The sequence below is a fragment of the Callionymus lyra genome, chromosome 19 (assembly GCF_982586985.1).
Source record: "Callionymus lyra chromosome 19, fCalLyr1.hap1.1, whole genome shotgun sequence".
NCBI lineage: Eukaryota > Metazoa > Chordata > Actinopteri > Syngnathiformes > Callionymidae > Callionymus > Callionymus lyra.
Window position 1 is genome coordinate 18,151,398 of NC_141836.1, and position 12,210 is coordinate 18,163,607.

The 12,210-nt window shown below is 40.4% G+C and overlaps 1 protein-coding gene across 4 annotated transcripts in view; it reads left to right on the forward strand.

Moving 5' to 3' along the window:
* Positions 1-12,210, forward strand: part of LOC148059805 (ERC protein 2) — a 155,205-nt gene that overhangs the window by 105,921 nt on the left and 37,074 nt on the right. For 3 of the 4 annotated variants that reach the window (XM_087781052.1, XM_087781050.1, XM_087781051.1), the window contains 2 exons: positions 3,033-3,188; positions 8,963-9,022. In XM_087781052.1, the coding sequence (XP_087637178.1) occupies positions 3,033-3,188; positions 8,963-8,989 (183 nt within the window). In that variant the 3' untranslated portion in view covers positions 8,990-9,022. Of the gene's footprint in view, positions 1-3,032; positions 3,189-8,962; positions 9,023-12,210 lie in introns of those variants that run through there. The other variant, XR_015709376.1, reaches the window with a different exon arrangement.

The following is a 12,210-nucleotide window of genomic DNA, read 5'->3' on the forward strand; positions in this document are numbered from 1 at the left end:
TGAAGATAAAATTAACCGATACATTATTTTAATTAAAATGATATGTTAATTTGAATATTTAAATGCCGTTTCAAGATAGGTTCAAAAAAATCTAAAGATTAATATAAAAATAATAATTAAAAAAAAAAGCAGAATGTGAAACATTAAGTGTTTTTATAAGGATACATATATATGGTTTAGGTATGATCAGATTGTGAATAAATAATACATACATATAAACATAAAAATGTTCATACTTTCTCAGTTTGAATCTGACCTGCTCAAGGGTCTCTCAGCTAATCTAGAATATATGTTATCAAGTGTGTAGATGATGCGATATCCCGGCTACTTAACTCCTCCAGAAGCCTGCTATTGCATTCTTCATTTGTGTTACAGGTCATTAATATTAAATACATACACGTGCAAAAACATGAACACTCTGCGTCGGCTCATTTAACTGTATAATATGGCAATGATTAAACGATGGAGGCCAGACCCTGTGCTCTTTAGTACATGTCAGAGCTGCAATACATACGCCACACACAGTCAGTCCACGGTCAAATCTGTTTTTGTTTGTGGCGACGTGACAGTCCAGGTGATTCAAAAAGAGAACAGATCAAACCTCTGAGAGAGTGAGTTTAAGAATGAAACATCTTTGAAATGGTTGCTGTCAGGTCCATTCCATGAGCTCTCAAATATGAACAAAACATGTTGAAATATAATAAAATGGTTACATATTTAAGCACTGATATGTCTTTCAATGTCAATTCAAATATAGATCTACACTTTTTAGTTATTTTTACTATGACGTGGACAGTTTCAGTACAGAATCTGCAGAACAATGTCTTCGTCGTATTTATTTGTTTCTTTATGAAGATATAAGATTCTTATTCCTGTTTTTTGCCCATCGTCCCATAATTACGGTGGCTGGGATGTGCGTAGCAAATGTATACTTTTTTTTTTTTTTTTTAAAGTCCCAAATCTTTGATATAGTTTGAAAATGTTTTGACTGTTTTTTAAATTCCCAAAATTTAGTTATAGAAAATAAAATTGACATTTGAAAACTTCTTTTGCAATTCCAAGTCAGTATAATAGGAAAAATGATCTTTTGGTTGTTTTTATTTGCAGGAGCCGAGGTCACAAGTCTCACACAATTTGATATGGACTGTTTTATTAGTCTTTTAAGCATAAGCTTGCCACCCATAACAAAGATGGAAAAATCACTTTATTTTTTTAACTAGGATGTTACAAAATTGTATACTAAATACTATAACGTGTACTAGGGTTGTGTATTGAACGTTCCGATGCAATATGAATCACGATACAGCGGCAACAATACGATATACAGTATACGTGACGGTAGAGATTGTAATTCCAGTCGCTACTGTGACATATACAGTATATATATGAAGTCGACCGTATCCTCTTGTCCTCAGTCAACACACGGATCTCGCTGGATTTAAATGTTCGTTTAGGTGCGGAGGAGGTTTAATTGCGAAAGAAAATTGAACAAACGTTTATCGTGATATATCAATGTTCTCCAGATGGTATTCTCAAAAACTGAGTAGATGACTGTTGCTGTTGATATCCTGACCTATAAAGATTCCAGTGATTTGGAATAGAAATCATGGATGCCAACAATAAAACAAAGATTTTCAATAGAAGTCGAGCTGATGTTGATGAGAATGTATTCCTCCCTGTAAGGGACAGTTAAATAAATAATAGTAATATATTTGTTCAGCCCGCAACCAAGAGTGATGAAAGATTTTGGCCCCTGTGTTTAATAGAGTTTGACTCCCTTGCTTAGCTTGTTGATAACAGTGCTAGCTGCAGTTATATCAAGTTGAAATGTACAAACTTGTCACAAAAAAAGGAGACCTGGGTCACAATCAAAAAAAATTCCAGGTAATATGTGTCTTGGAAGATGTAAATGTCTTCAAATTGTGAAAAAAAAGTGAAAATGGCATCCGTTTGGTAGACTGGCCTGCATGTAAATGTGTTGTGGTAAAAGTCCAACTTCAATGACAATCGTCAGCACAAACATCACACTACAGCCAACTCCACCCAGTCACACCTGCTGGTGTCAACACCTGAGGTCAAGGAGGGCCGACCAAAGCGGCCTACCCTTTAACTGCTCTAACTACAGGTCTGTTGTCTGTCTGGGCCCTCCTCCAGCCCTCACTCTTTATCTGTCTCCCCTCACCACGGTGTCAAGGTTCTCACCTTATCTAAGTAGCTTTTCTCCAATAGAAGCTAATTGCTAGCCTCTTCCATTCTGGCCACATCCTCTCCTGTGGGACTTCCTCAATCATTAGACCCCAGATTCTTATCTCGGCGGTAATGCCTGAGGGGCCACATCGCGGCGCTGCCCAGAGGGCCGACACAAGCCTGTGTTTAAAGCCAGGCAATCCATTGTTTACCAAGAACGTCGTAAACATCTTTCCGTCCGATCATCTTCTCCGCATACGTAGCTCCCTCTTTTACACCTCAGTCACGGGCCCTCAGGGGAAGTCTCTCAAGTTGAAGGGATGAAGCCGAGCCTGTCAATATCTCTGCACCCACTCTGTCTCCGTCCATCCAGCCGACAGCTGGGCCCACTGGAGCTGGGCTGATTGTTAATGTTCGCATCGGCTGTTATCTCTCTCTCCGGCGACGCTTGGCGGAATGACAGCTTCTTCCAAAAACACTCATCAAGAGGCAGTTGCACAAAAGCCGCACACAAATCAGAGCTACATAGTTGTCCTCTACAGACACGTCGGGATGATTGCGATGCGTTAATAAACAGAGAAGCCCCGGGCGTCGCGAAAACAGTCGCTAACTGTTCTCACTCGCAGTTGTCAGACGCAATTAAATGATAACCTGGAAGACAGATGTTTGACAGACTTACGATATTTTCATCAGGGTAATCGACCGGCTCGCTTTATCAGCTGCCACATGACATAGTTCCATGGCTACCAATCCTGGATCACCTCAGTCAAAGCGGGTTTATGTAAGCTATTAAATTCATGTGGTTTCCAATTGTTTATGTGTTGTTTGGTTTTCTTGTTTTAAAGACCCAGAATCGAATGAAGATGATCGCCGACAACTATGAGGAGGACCACGCCCACCCGCAACATCACCATCCTCACCACCCGCACTCTGCCAATGTGCACCACCGTAGTCTACCGAGGGGGCACCTCCACGCCAACCACCGCTCTCCATTGGACCAGGTTAATGAGCAAACGCACACAAACAATAACTAGTAAAGCATTGTGACAGAGCATACCTTCAACAAAGGAGCTTAATACAACTTGTAAGATTGAAGAATTTGTGTCGCAAGTTCTCAGAGTGGAATCTAACACGCTCTTAACTAAAAACGTACACAAAAAGACTGCAGTGGAAACCAGGAAACAGTCAATATCCATTTGTTTTGTAAATAAATTGATGGACAGTTTTTAATAACAATTCAGTTCATTGAATTGAATATAAAGGCATCTTACAGATGCATTAATCCTCATATTATCTCTGGGTCAAGGTGACCCGGTGGCCCGACGTAAACGGCCTCCCTGGATTCCATAAATATATATGCTGTGGTGGAGGTTTTTCACCTTCAACTAGAGACAACACAAGGGATACTACAAACAGATTTGGTCACATTGTCCCAGTGGCCAGGAAATGAGCCACACAAAACAGTTTTAAGGGAAGTACAAAGTAGAAAAGTTTTTGAAATGAAACTACAAAACCTGAAAACTATAACAACAAGAGTTACTGTGTTTATAAAGGTGTGTTTTTTGCTGAGTTTTAAAAACAGTCGGTGTGTTAATGTTTCAAATGTCCGGTTGGAGGGAGTTCTAGAGACGGCTGTAGGCTCTGGACCCCTGCAGGTGGTATGGTGAGGATGTAGGAAGGGGTTTTTATGTGGAGGAGATTGTCGAGGGCTTTAAAAGGGTTAGGAGAAGGAGGGTGATTTTGAAAATCATACGTTGGATGATGGGGAGGATGCTTTACAGGAGCAGTGGGCGGAGCCAGAAACATAAATGTTCAATCTTCTGTAGTGTTGCTTTAACTCGCATTGCTACGAATTTCTTGCCTCAACATGTCATAACACATGGCCTTTTAAAGCATGTATTTTAACTGTGTATTGTTTTTGATTGTTCAAGCACTTTATGATCCTGGTCTAGAAAGACGCCTTACAAATAACCTTTACTTACTTACCGGTACTTACATAACACTTAAGTCATATTTATTTAAGTTGATTGAATTCCTTGCTTTGTAAAGTCAATGTTTTTTAGTAGCAAAACCTTCTAAACCTCCCTGAACCCAGATGGAAGTACAGTGTACCACCAAGGTCAAGTCAATTTTAAGTTAGCGTGTTGCTAATCCATCCTGAAGAAGAATGAAAAATTAATTCGAATCACTCCCAGGCGGAAGCTAGTTTAAGCTTGTCCACTAGAGTGTATGTCTAATGATGTTCTGGCTTCTATCAAATGTTTTTCTCGTTTGTTTTCAGACCTGTGAGGCAAACATTCCCTCCTGTCTCTCCTTCAAAGTCTTTTGTCTGGACTTACCCATCAGATTTAGTCGTATCATTTATGCAATATGAGAGCTGAAGACTTGCCAAATTACTGTTTTTGATCAGCGAGATCTACGTGTGAGATTAGTTTATTTATCGTCCATCTTTCATACCAGCTACTTTTTCTCTGTCTGGCGCTCATACCCAGACTGCCCCGCGGAGAGTCTTAATGTGTTTGAAGAGAGTTCAAACTGTGTTTGTCATTAATACAAACTGTTTGTGGAGTATTTGTGAAGTAAACTGGACGGTCTAGGTGCAGAGTTGAATTGTTAACAGTTAAAGTTGCTTTCTGGAGGGAGCATCAAAGCAGTGGACCGGTGTTCTGTTCATTAACCGAGAGGTTTCCACATAAAATAAACATCGAGACAAGTAATGTTGTCAAGGAGTGATTAGGGGGGCTGTGGGGGATTCCAAAATTAAAGTGGATGTTTTGGGGTTTTATGATAGATTTGCGGGGCTTTCCACGCGAGAACAACTGATACATTCTATTTGATAGACTCACTGTAACAAGTCTAAAGCTTTTGTTTTATGTTACATCCATCAGGAGACACTGGGGATTCCCTGTCCTCCATAGCTGTCTGACAATCACAAAAACAAGGTTATGTTTGCATTAAACAAACTCTGTATTATGGCTTGCTAAACCACATTTAGTTAGATTTCACATAACAGAGACTTCATTTAATCAAGCACATTTTCATGGATATAGTTTCGCTATTAAATGGCACTTGCAAAAATATCAATCATCCTTATATGATTTTTTCATTTTTTAGTTTAGTAAACACTATCTGAAATACCCGTTGTTGACTTGCTAAGTCAGGAGTGTACGTATGTTTCAGTAAGGGTCTAAAAAAAAGTATGAAAATTGAAATTAAATCAGAGGTATTAAGGAGCTACAATTGTGCAAACAAACCTTATTTGGCATGTATTGAACATGGTATACATTTCGGAAAAAGTAATGTAATATATTTGAAGGTTCATGGGGGTCTTCTGCCTCACTTTCCGCCCCCTTACGATTTAAAAAAAGAGCAATTCTGTAAATCTCCCTTCTCTGATATGTTATACATATGGTTGAAATCTTATCAAAACTTGACATACAGTATTAGAATTTTAAACTGAATTTTTAAAAATGTTTTTCTGCCCCCTTACCCATTGCCCTCCTCCCTTAAACCTTTACTCATAGGTTAAGAGAGTACATTCAATTTTAACACATAAATTGGCTTGCATGAGATAAAATTGTGCAAAACATTGGAAAACATGTTTTTTCATTTCCCGTTTGCACACAATGTGGATAGATTTTTCATAAACTAATATAAAATGTCCTGGTAAAGTAACAAAAATCCTATTTGTACTTTATTTAAACTTACTTTTTAAAGAAATTATATATTTTTTCAAGCACATTGTCAAAACACAACCCTCTGAGACAACGAGGTTGTTGATGCGTGGTGACAACCCGATGTTTGACCAATCACAGTGGAGAGGGTGTGGTTATGGTAAATGAGATTGCATCTCCAGAAAAAATATTTTTTCAGTGGGTGGGGCTTAAGCCCATTTTCTAATCTAATTATTTAAAGGAAAAGAGAGTTTTGTACAAACAAACACGTACTGATGAGTACAAGCGAGGTCCAAGATCTATTTAAGATACACTTAAATCAACACATGTAATTTAACTGCAGACTGTCATATAAGAGCAGTGAGCATAAATTGTAATGAGCCTTTGGTTTGGATTCTTATCCTTTTACTAACTTTCCTTCTGTCAATAAAACGTAACAAAATGGGCTTTATTCACCTTAATTGTTTAATACAACCACAAGCGCTCAATGAGTGTGTTAGTAAACCCCCAATAAAAGCATGCATGAGAACTCCACACTTGAACGATGCCAGAAAAACCTTGTAAATGATTTGTTGAGAATACGAAGCGAAGGTTGATATTGTGGGCAAGAGGTGTGGGACACCCTGGAAAACACGGCAATCCGATATGGCGCCAACAATTCAAACCACTTCTCTTTGGAGTGTGTAAAAGTGAATTTAAAATACTGTGGTGCTGCTAAGACTTCTTGTTCATCTTGTCAAGGAGGTATTTAGTGACAACATGGAGGGTGTGAGGGTTTAGGATCAAAGAGCTGTTGGTTTTTTTGTCTGCCATTTCCACCTTCTGTCAATAAGCCGGAGCTCTTGAGGTTTATTTTTCGGGTAAGTTGTTACCTTAAGTCTTCCTCTGGTGTCAAGCATATCCACACCTCAGGAGCACGCCCTGTTGACAGAGGTCAGCGTATCACCACATGGCTTTTCCTCATATCTGACCTTTGACCCCGCGGGGAAGTTAAGCAGAGGTTAGGGTCAAGGCCCCCGAGGCATGCTGGTGTCTGCATCCATGTGTGCGACGGGGTACGTCAGGTCACGCAGTCTCTCTGGTTGAGACCCTCTGAGCTAATATATTTAATTTCCCTCTTTGATCTAAATGGAATTACTCTTCCCTTTTCTACATCCTTTTCCAAATTCCTTTGGTAATATGCCTCTGGTGGCGGCACAAGAGGTTCGGGCAGTCTTGTCTTAAGGGAGGTTGCTTGAAATGAAAATCACAACTTTAATTTCTCCGATAAAAACAGGTTTATGAGAACGTCTGAGATGCCGGGCACGAGGTGGGAGGATCGTTCTTTGGATTTATGATCATCGCCAGCGACTCGCATGATTAAGTGGCGTGAATTATATTGTGCAAATTTGACATCTGCTCTTCGTTTCCTTCTTCAACTTTCGTATAACTCATGTCATCTGGATCAGTGCCTTCATCGACGCAGCATCACACTCCTTTTATTCCCTTTCCCATTCACGTACTCCGTTGGTGGGCGGAGCCTGGGAGTACAGGTGGACTCTAAGTGAAGGAGACAAGCACAGGAAGTGTATTTAGCCTCTTGAGATGCAACACAGCTCTGTGTCTCAGCATGGAGCGTGTGCACTTTGACAGGCATGTTGTGTCCATGTTGTTCTCATTTATCCATGCCAAATCCACCGCCAGATACTTGGCAGCCGACTCCACAGGAAATACAAAACAGCCACAAAGTGTTTATCAGAGTCAGAATTATACAATCTTTTTTTTTGTTGGTTGCATCACGCTACCAACCTCAGATTGATGAACATGTGGTATGTGTGTGTGTGTGTGCGCTCGTGTGTCTGCACGTGTGTTTCACTTGGCAAAATGAGTCATAGAGGTCTGGCTCTGTTTAGGTGGACAGTCACAGTCAGTCACTGTATGCTAATGTTTAGCATGTTTCAGTGATAAACCATTTTATTCATGGTTGCTTATGTGTAGCCATAGGTTTTGTGTGTCGTTACAAATGTACTGTTGATCTAAAAAACATCGACCTTCTACATCTACGTTTGCACGTATGCTCGATAAATGCTTTGGATTTTGTGAATAAAAAGCCAATATTAAGGGAAAAGGCTTGTTAAATCAGATAGTTTGTGGATATTTAAACTTTACCTTCCCAGGAAATGATGAACTGTGTGCAATTCTCTATTTATTTTTTTGTGATACATATTGGCAAGAAAGAGAATGACACATTTTACATGTAAAAAGGAAGCCATTAGATACACAGTTTCATAGTAAATCAAAAAAGCAGACCCTTCCACCTTTCCAACAGCATCCCATCCTGGCTTATTGCTCAATTACATCGCACGTCTATAAAGTGTTATTAAACTAAATAAAAAATACTGTAATTGAGGACAAAGCGTTATCGCCTTCAGCACCTTCAACACCTGCAGACTATTAAAATGATTTAAAAATCAATTCAAAATCAAAAATTCATTTCCTGGGAATGCTCTCGCTGTACATCTGTTATTTTTTTTTCCACTTACAGGAAATGCATTCCATCTTTCAACAACCTCTTGTGGCTTTGGAGATTTTTTATAATTCAAACAATTGATGTCAAGCAAGTATTCCCTTAAAAAAAAAAAAGAAAAAAATTAGTCAAACATGAAACCGGGCTCACCATACTTGCATGAATAAAATCTCCCATGCAAACATATGCTTTTATATCAAACAAAAACAATTCAAATTGTAATATATATTGAATTCTTTGTTAATTTAACAACTTCAGTGATAAACAAGAATTTAAATATAAGACTTCTAAAAGTGGCTCAACGATAATGAAATTAATCCCGACATTGATGGAAACCTCATGCTTGTCATTGCAACTTGTGTGTTTCGATTCCGTCTCTGTGTAGCTCTTTTCTCCGACCATGTTTGTTTTGACATCTAGTATTGTTGCTTTTATGAATGCAGAACGACCCGAATGTTAAACATTAGTTCTTCATTTGTTTTTGGTGGGACAATTGAACAACATTCGTGAAGCCAGGACCACATGGTTTGTGAATACATTTCCACCACATACATGCAAAAAGACTGATTACATCTTTCCCTTGTTTATTTGACAGGACGACGAGGAAGGAATATGGGCATGATGGGGCGTCGCCATGGAAACCTTTGCGTTCACAGTGAGTTCTCTATACCAGTTTTCGGATTTCTTTTTATAGTGAATCCAGTCTTTGCCAGGGTGTGGTGCTCTACGCCAGATATTTTAATGATCACCTACACAATAGGCTTCACTCATCTTAAGTAACCATTAGCCCCGGAACATTGATGCTACCACAATAACCACATTATTACGCGACTCCGATGGAAGAGAAGGTAATAGGACCCGGCTCCTTTTCCCATTGCATTTTTTTTTCTTCCAAATCGTCTGTAGATGATCGTTTCTGGGTCCTGTCTGTGTGCGTAAAAGCCGGCTATATAAAGTGGATGGTATATACGCAACCAAGCAACCTAAAGTGTTCTCAGGTCCAGGGGTGATAAAAACAACAAAAAGTGACAGAAACCAGAGATGGACACGTCTGTCTGTCCAAGTCCTGCTTTTTAGGTCACAGTAAAATTTAACCACGTTATCCCATGTTTCTGTGCCAGTGTGTGCAGTGCTTAATTACAATACAACACACATCGCTCAGGAAAGTTTCTAAGGCTGCGAGCTGAAAAGCATAAAACGAAGAATGTGAAGTCATAAAGGATAATTCCTGTTTTGAGAGTTTTATATCGAAGCCCCCCATAGACTCAGGATGCCTTTGAACACGAAAAGAAAGAGGCCTGTGCTGAGAGGGTTATGGCTTCGCTCGGAGCTAATAGCTTTGCCTTTAAGAGGAAGAGCAAAGTAGGTATAAATATCCCGTCCACGAGAGAGGGAATTAGATACAAAAGAAGTGGAGAAGGGTGTTTATGTGGGAATTAGAGGGAAAACCAGGCATGGGCTCATTCTTTCCAGCGCATCTCATTCTTTTCCCCCCAATAACCCACAGGTGGACCATCACAAGTCCAACCTCTCAGTCTGGGTGAGTTTAGCTCAATGCTGCCTCCAGGATTATTCAAACTAGGGTGTTTAAGTAAATGGTCTGTCGCGTCCGTGTGTTTGTTTATGCTGAAGTCGGATTTATTTGGGAAATGTGTGCAAACAGCATTGCGTAGCTATACAGCGCCGAGGCAGCGCGCATTGCCTATAATCCGGTCCATGTGTGCAGAGAATGCTGCAGTGTCAGGATTCACCGTAATGAAACAGACCACACTGCCCCATTTCTGTCTCTCTTTCCATCTTTCCCATTTTTTCCGATATTCCTGCACTTTCCACCCCTTTCCCTGAACATATATTGCTTTTAGGTGGACCCTCTAACAAGTACTTCACTATCTGCCATCAGATATAATAATGGCGTCTGTGTATTAGCTCTTCTTATCCCGATCTAATAGAATAAGCCCAGCGCATTAGCTTTTAGAGAAGAGTGCTGTTGTGAACGGTGCTATCAATGCTGCTCATCTATCCACCGCTGTTATTCTGGCAAGCAAGGCTAACACGTATTAGCCCTTCTTTATGGGAGAACAGATGGGAGCCATTTAGTGGTGTGTAGCTACAGCGCAATAAGGCCATACCTAATCCTCATATCCTGTCCCTGAGTGAGCCCTCCCTAATATGAGCAAACAGAGATGACAGCAATGATAGACAAATAGCCAGAGATCCATGTGTCTGCGTGATCAGTGTCTTTGCAGACGCACAAACTTTCCGCCACTGTTTCCTGGAGCTAGCCTTGACCCAACTCTGCGGCATTTCTACTCGAGCGCCACAAAAAAATTCCGCCAGTGTTGATTTTGAGTTGGCAAGTCGCTTCTAAGCAACCCAGGTGTGGATTTAGATCGGTTAGCTATGGTTCCTCTGCCTAACAGAAGATTGGGTCCTGATTGGCTTACTGTGTTTTTGTATGCCCTGCTGTTGATTACAGAGATTTTGTTTACCCTCCTGGCCTCCTGGACCCCCTCTAATGAAATAAGAATGTCCTTTTTGGACTGGGAGAAAGAGAAGGGGATTGGAGGCGGGGGGGAGTCAGAAGAACACGGTGCCAAAAGAGTTATGCAGAGTGGGGGGAGTGGTGCTCTGGAAACGCTATGCTTTTATCCCACCATGAAGTTATTTGTAATGAATGAAGCGAAAAGAGGCTGGAAGGCTGTCCAAGTGGGGACAGAAATATGCTTGTGCTTGTGCTTGTGTGTGTGTGTGTGTGTGTGTGTGTGTGTGTGTGTGTGTGTGTGTGTGTGTGTGTGTGTGTGTGTGTGTGTGTGTGTGTGTGTGTGTGTGTGTGTGTGTGTGTGTGTGTGTGTGTGTGTGTGTGTGTGTGTGTGTGTGTGTGTGTGTGCGTGCAAGAAGGAGTGAGGCCTTGTTCAGGTTAAGACAAGTCAGAGACATGGCTTTCATTTGCAACTGTTGCCTTGCACTGAATGCAATGTTTGTATTTCTACGCTGTGTATTACGTTATTCAAATGTGTATACAGGACTTAACTTGAGAGGCGAGTGTCTCTAACTCTGTGAAAAAGGCAGGTTTGTGTAGACTCGGACCATTCCGAGTCCACAGGCACATCTGTGCTCAGTTCTTTGGCAAATAAACTCGATTATATTGTGTTTTTTTTCTCAACATGTCTAAACAAAAATAGGTAGGAAAGATGTCAATGTATTCATTTTAATTTTGTGTATGTGTTTTGGTTGTTGGTATGCAGGTAAATAGATGTTTTGCTGTACTTTAAGTACAAATGAAAGTAGAAAAAACAACGATTAATTCACTGTTATAACAGTACTGGTTGCGATCTTAGCGCCCATAGAAACCTCCAGATGTTAACATGTCATGGGTTCGCCTCAGGGACTCCTCCCACCTGGGTATTTCCAAAGCACTCAAAACAGGCATCCAGGTGGCATCTAGACAAGATGCAGGGACCACCAACAGTAGGCTAGCTCTTCTCATCGTGCAGCCATTCTACTCGCTTCCTGACATCCTTTAGTTCTTTGGGTTACTTTCCTAAGCTGGCTAAATGAAATCCTGCCTCAAAAAGAAGGCGAAAAGAGTATTTGGAGTAACATTCCACTGATCTCTTACTTGTAAGAAGTTCCTAAAATACATGCTTTAGTAAGAGGCAGGTGATGCTGATCCTTGGACAGAAGGACTCCAAAATAATTCCAAGAATATTCTGCATAATTTGGTTAAATTTGTTTCTTTTTGTCAACATTGAGTAACAAAACAATATGAAGCCTTGTTTTTCTGTGTATCTGTTTGAGTTTGTTGGTTGTGCCGACCCTTTTGTCGACTGCTGAACCGCAGAG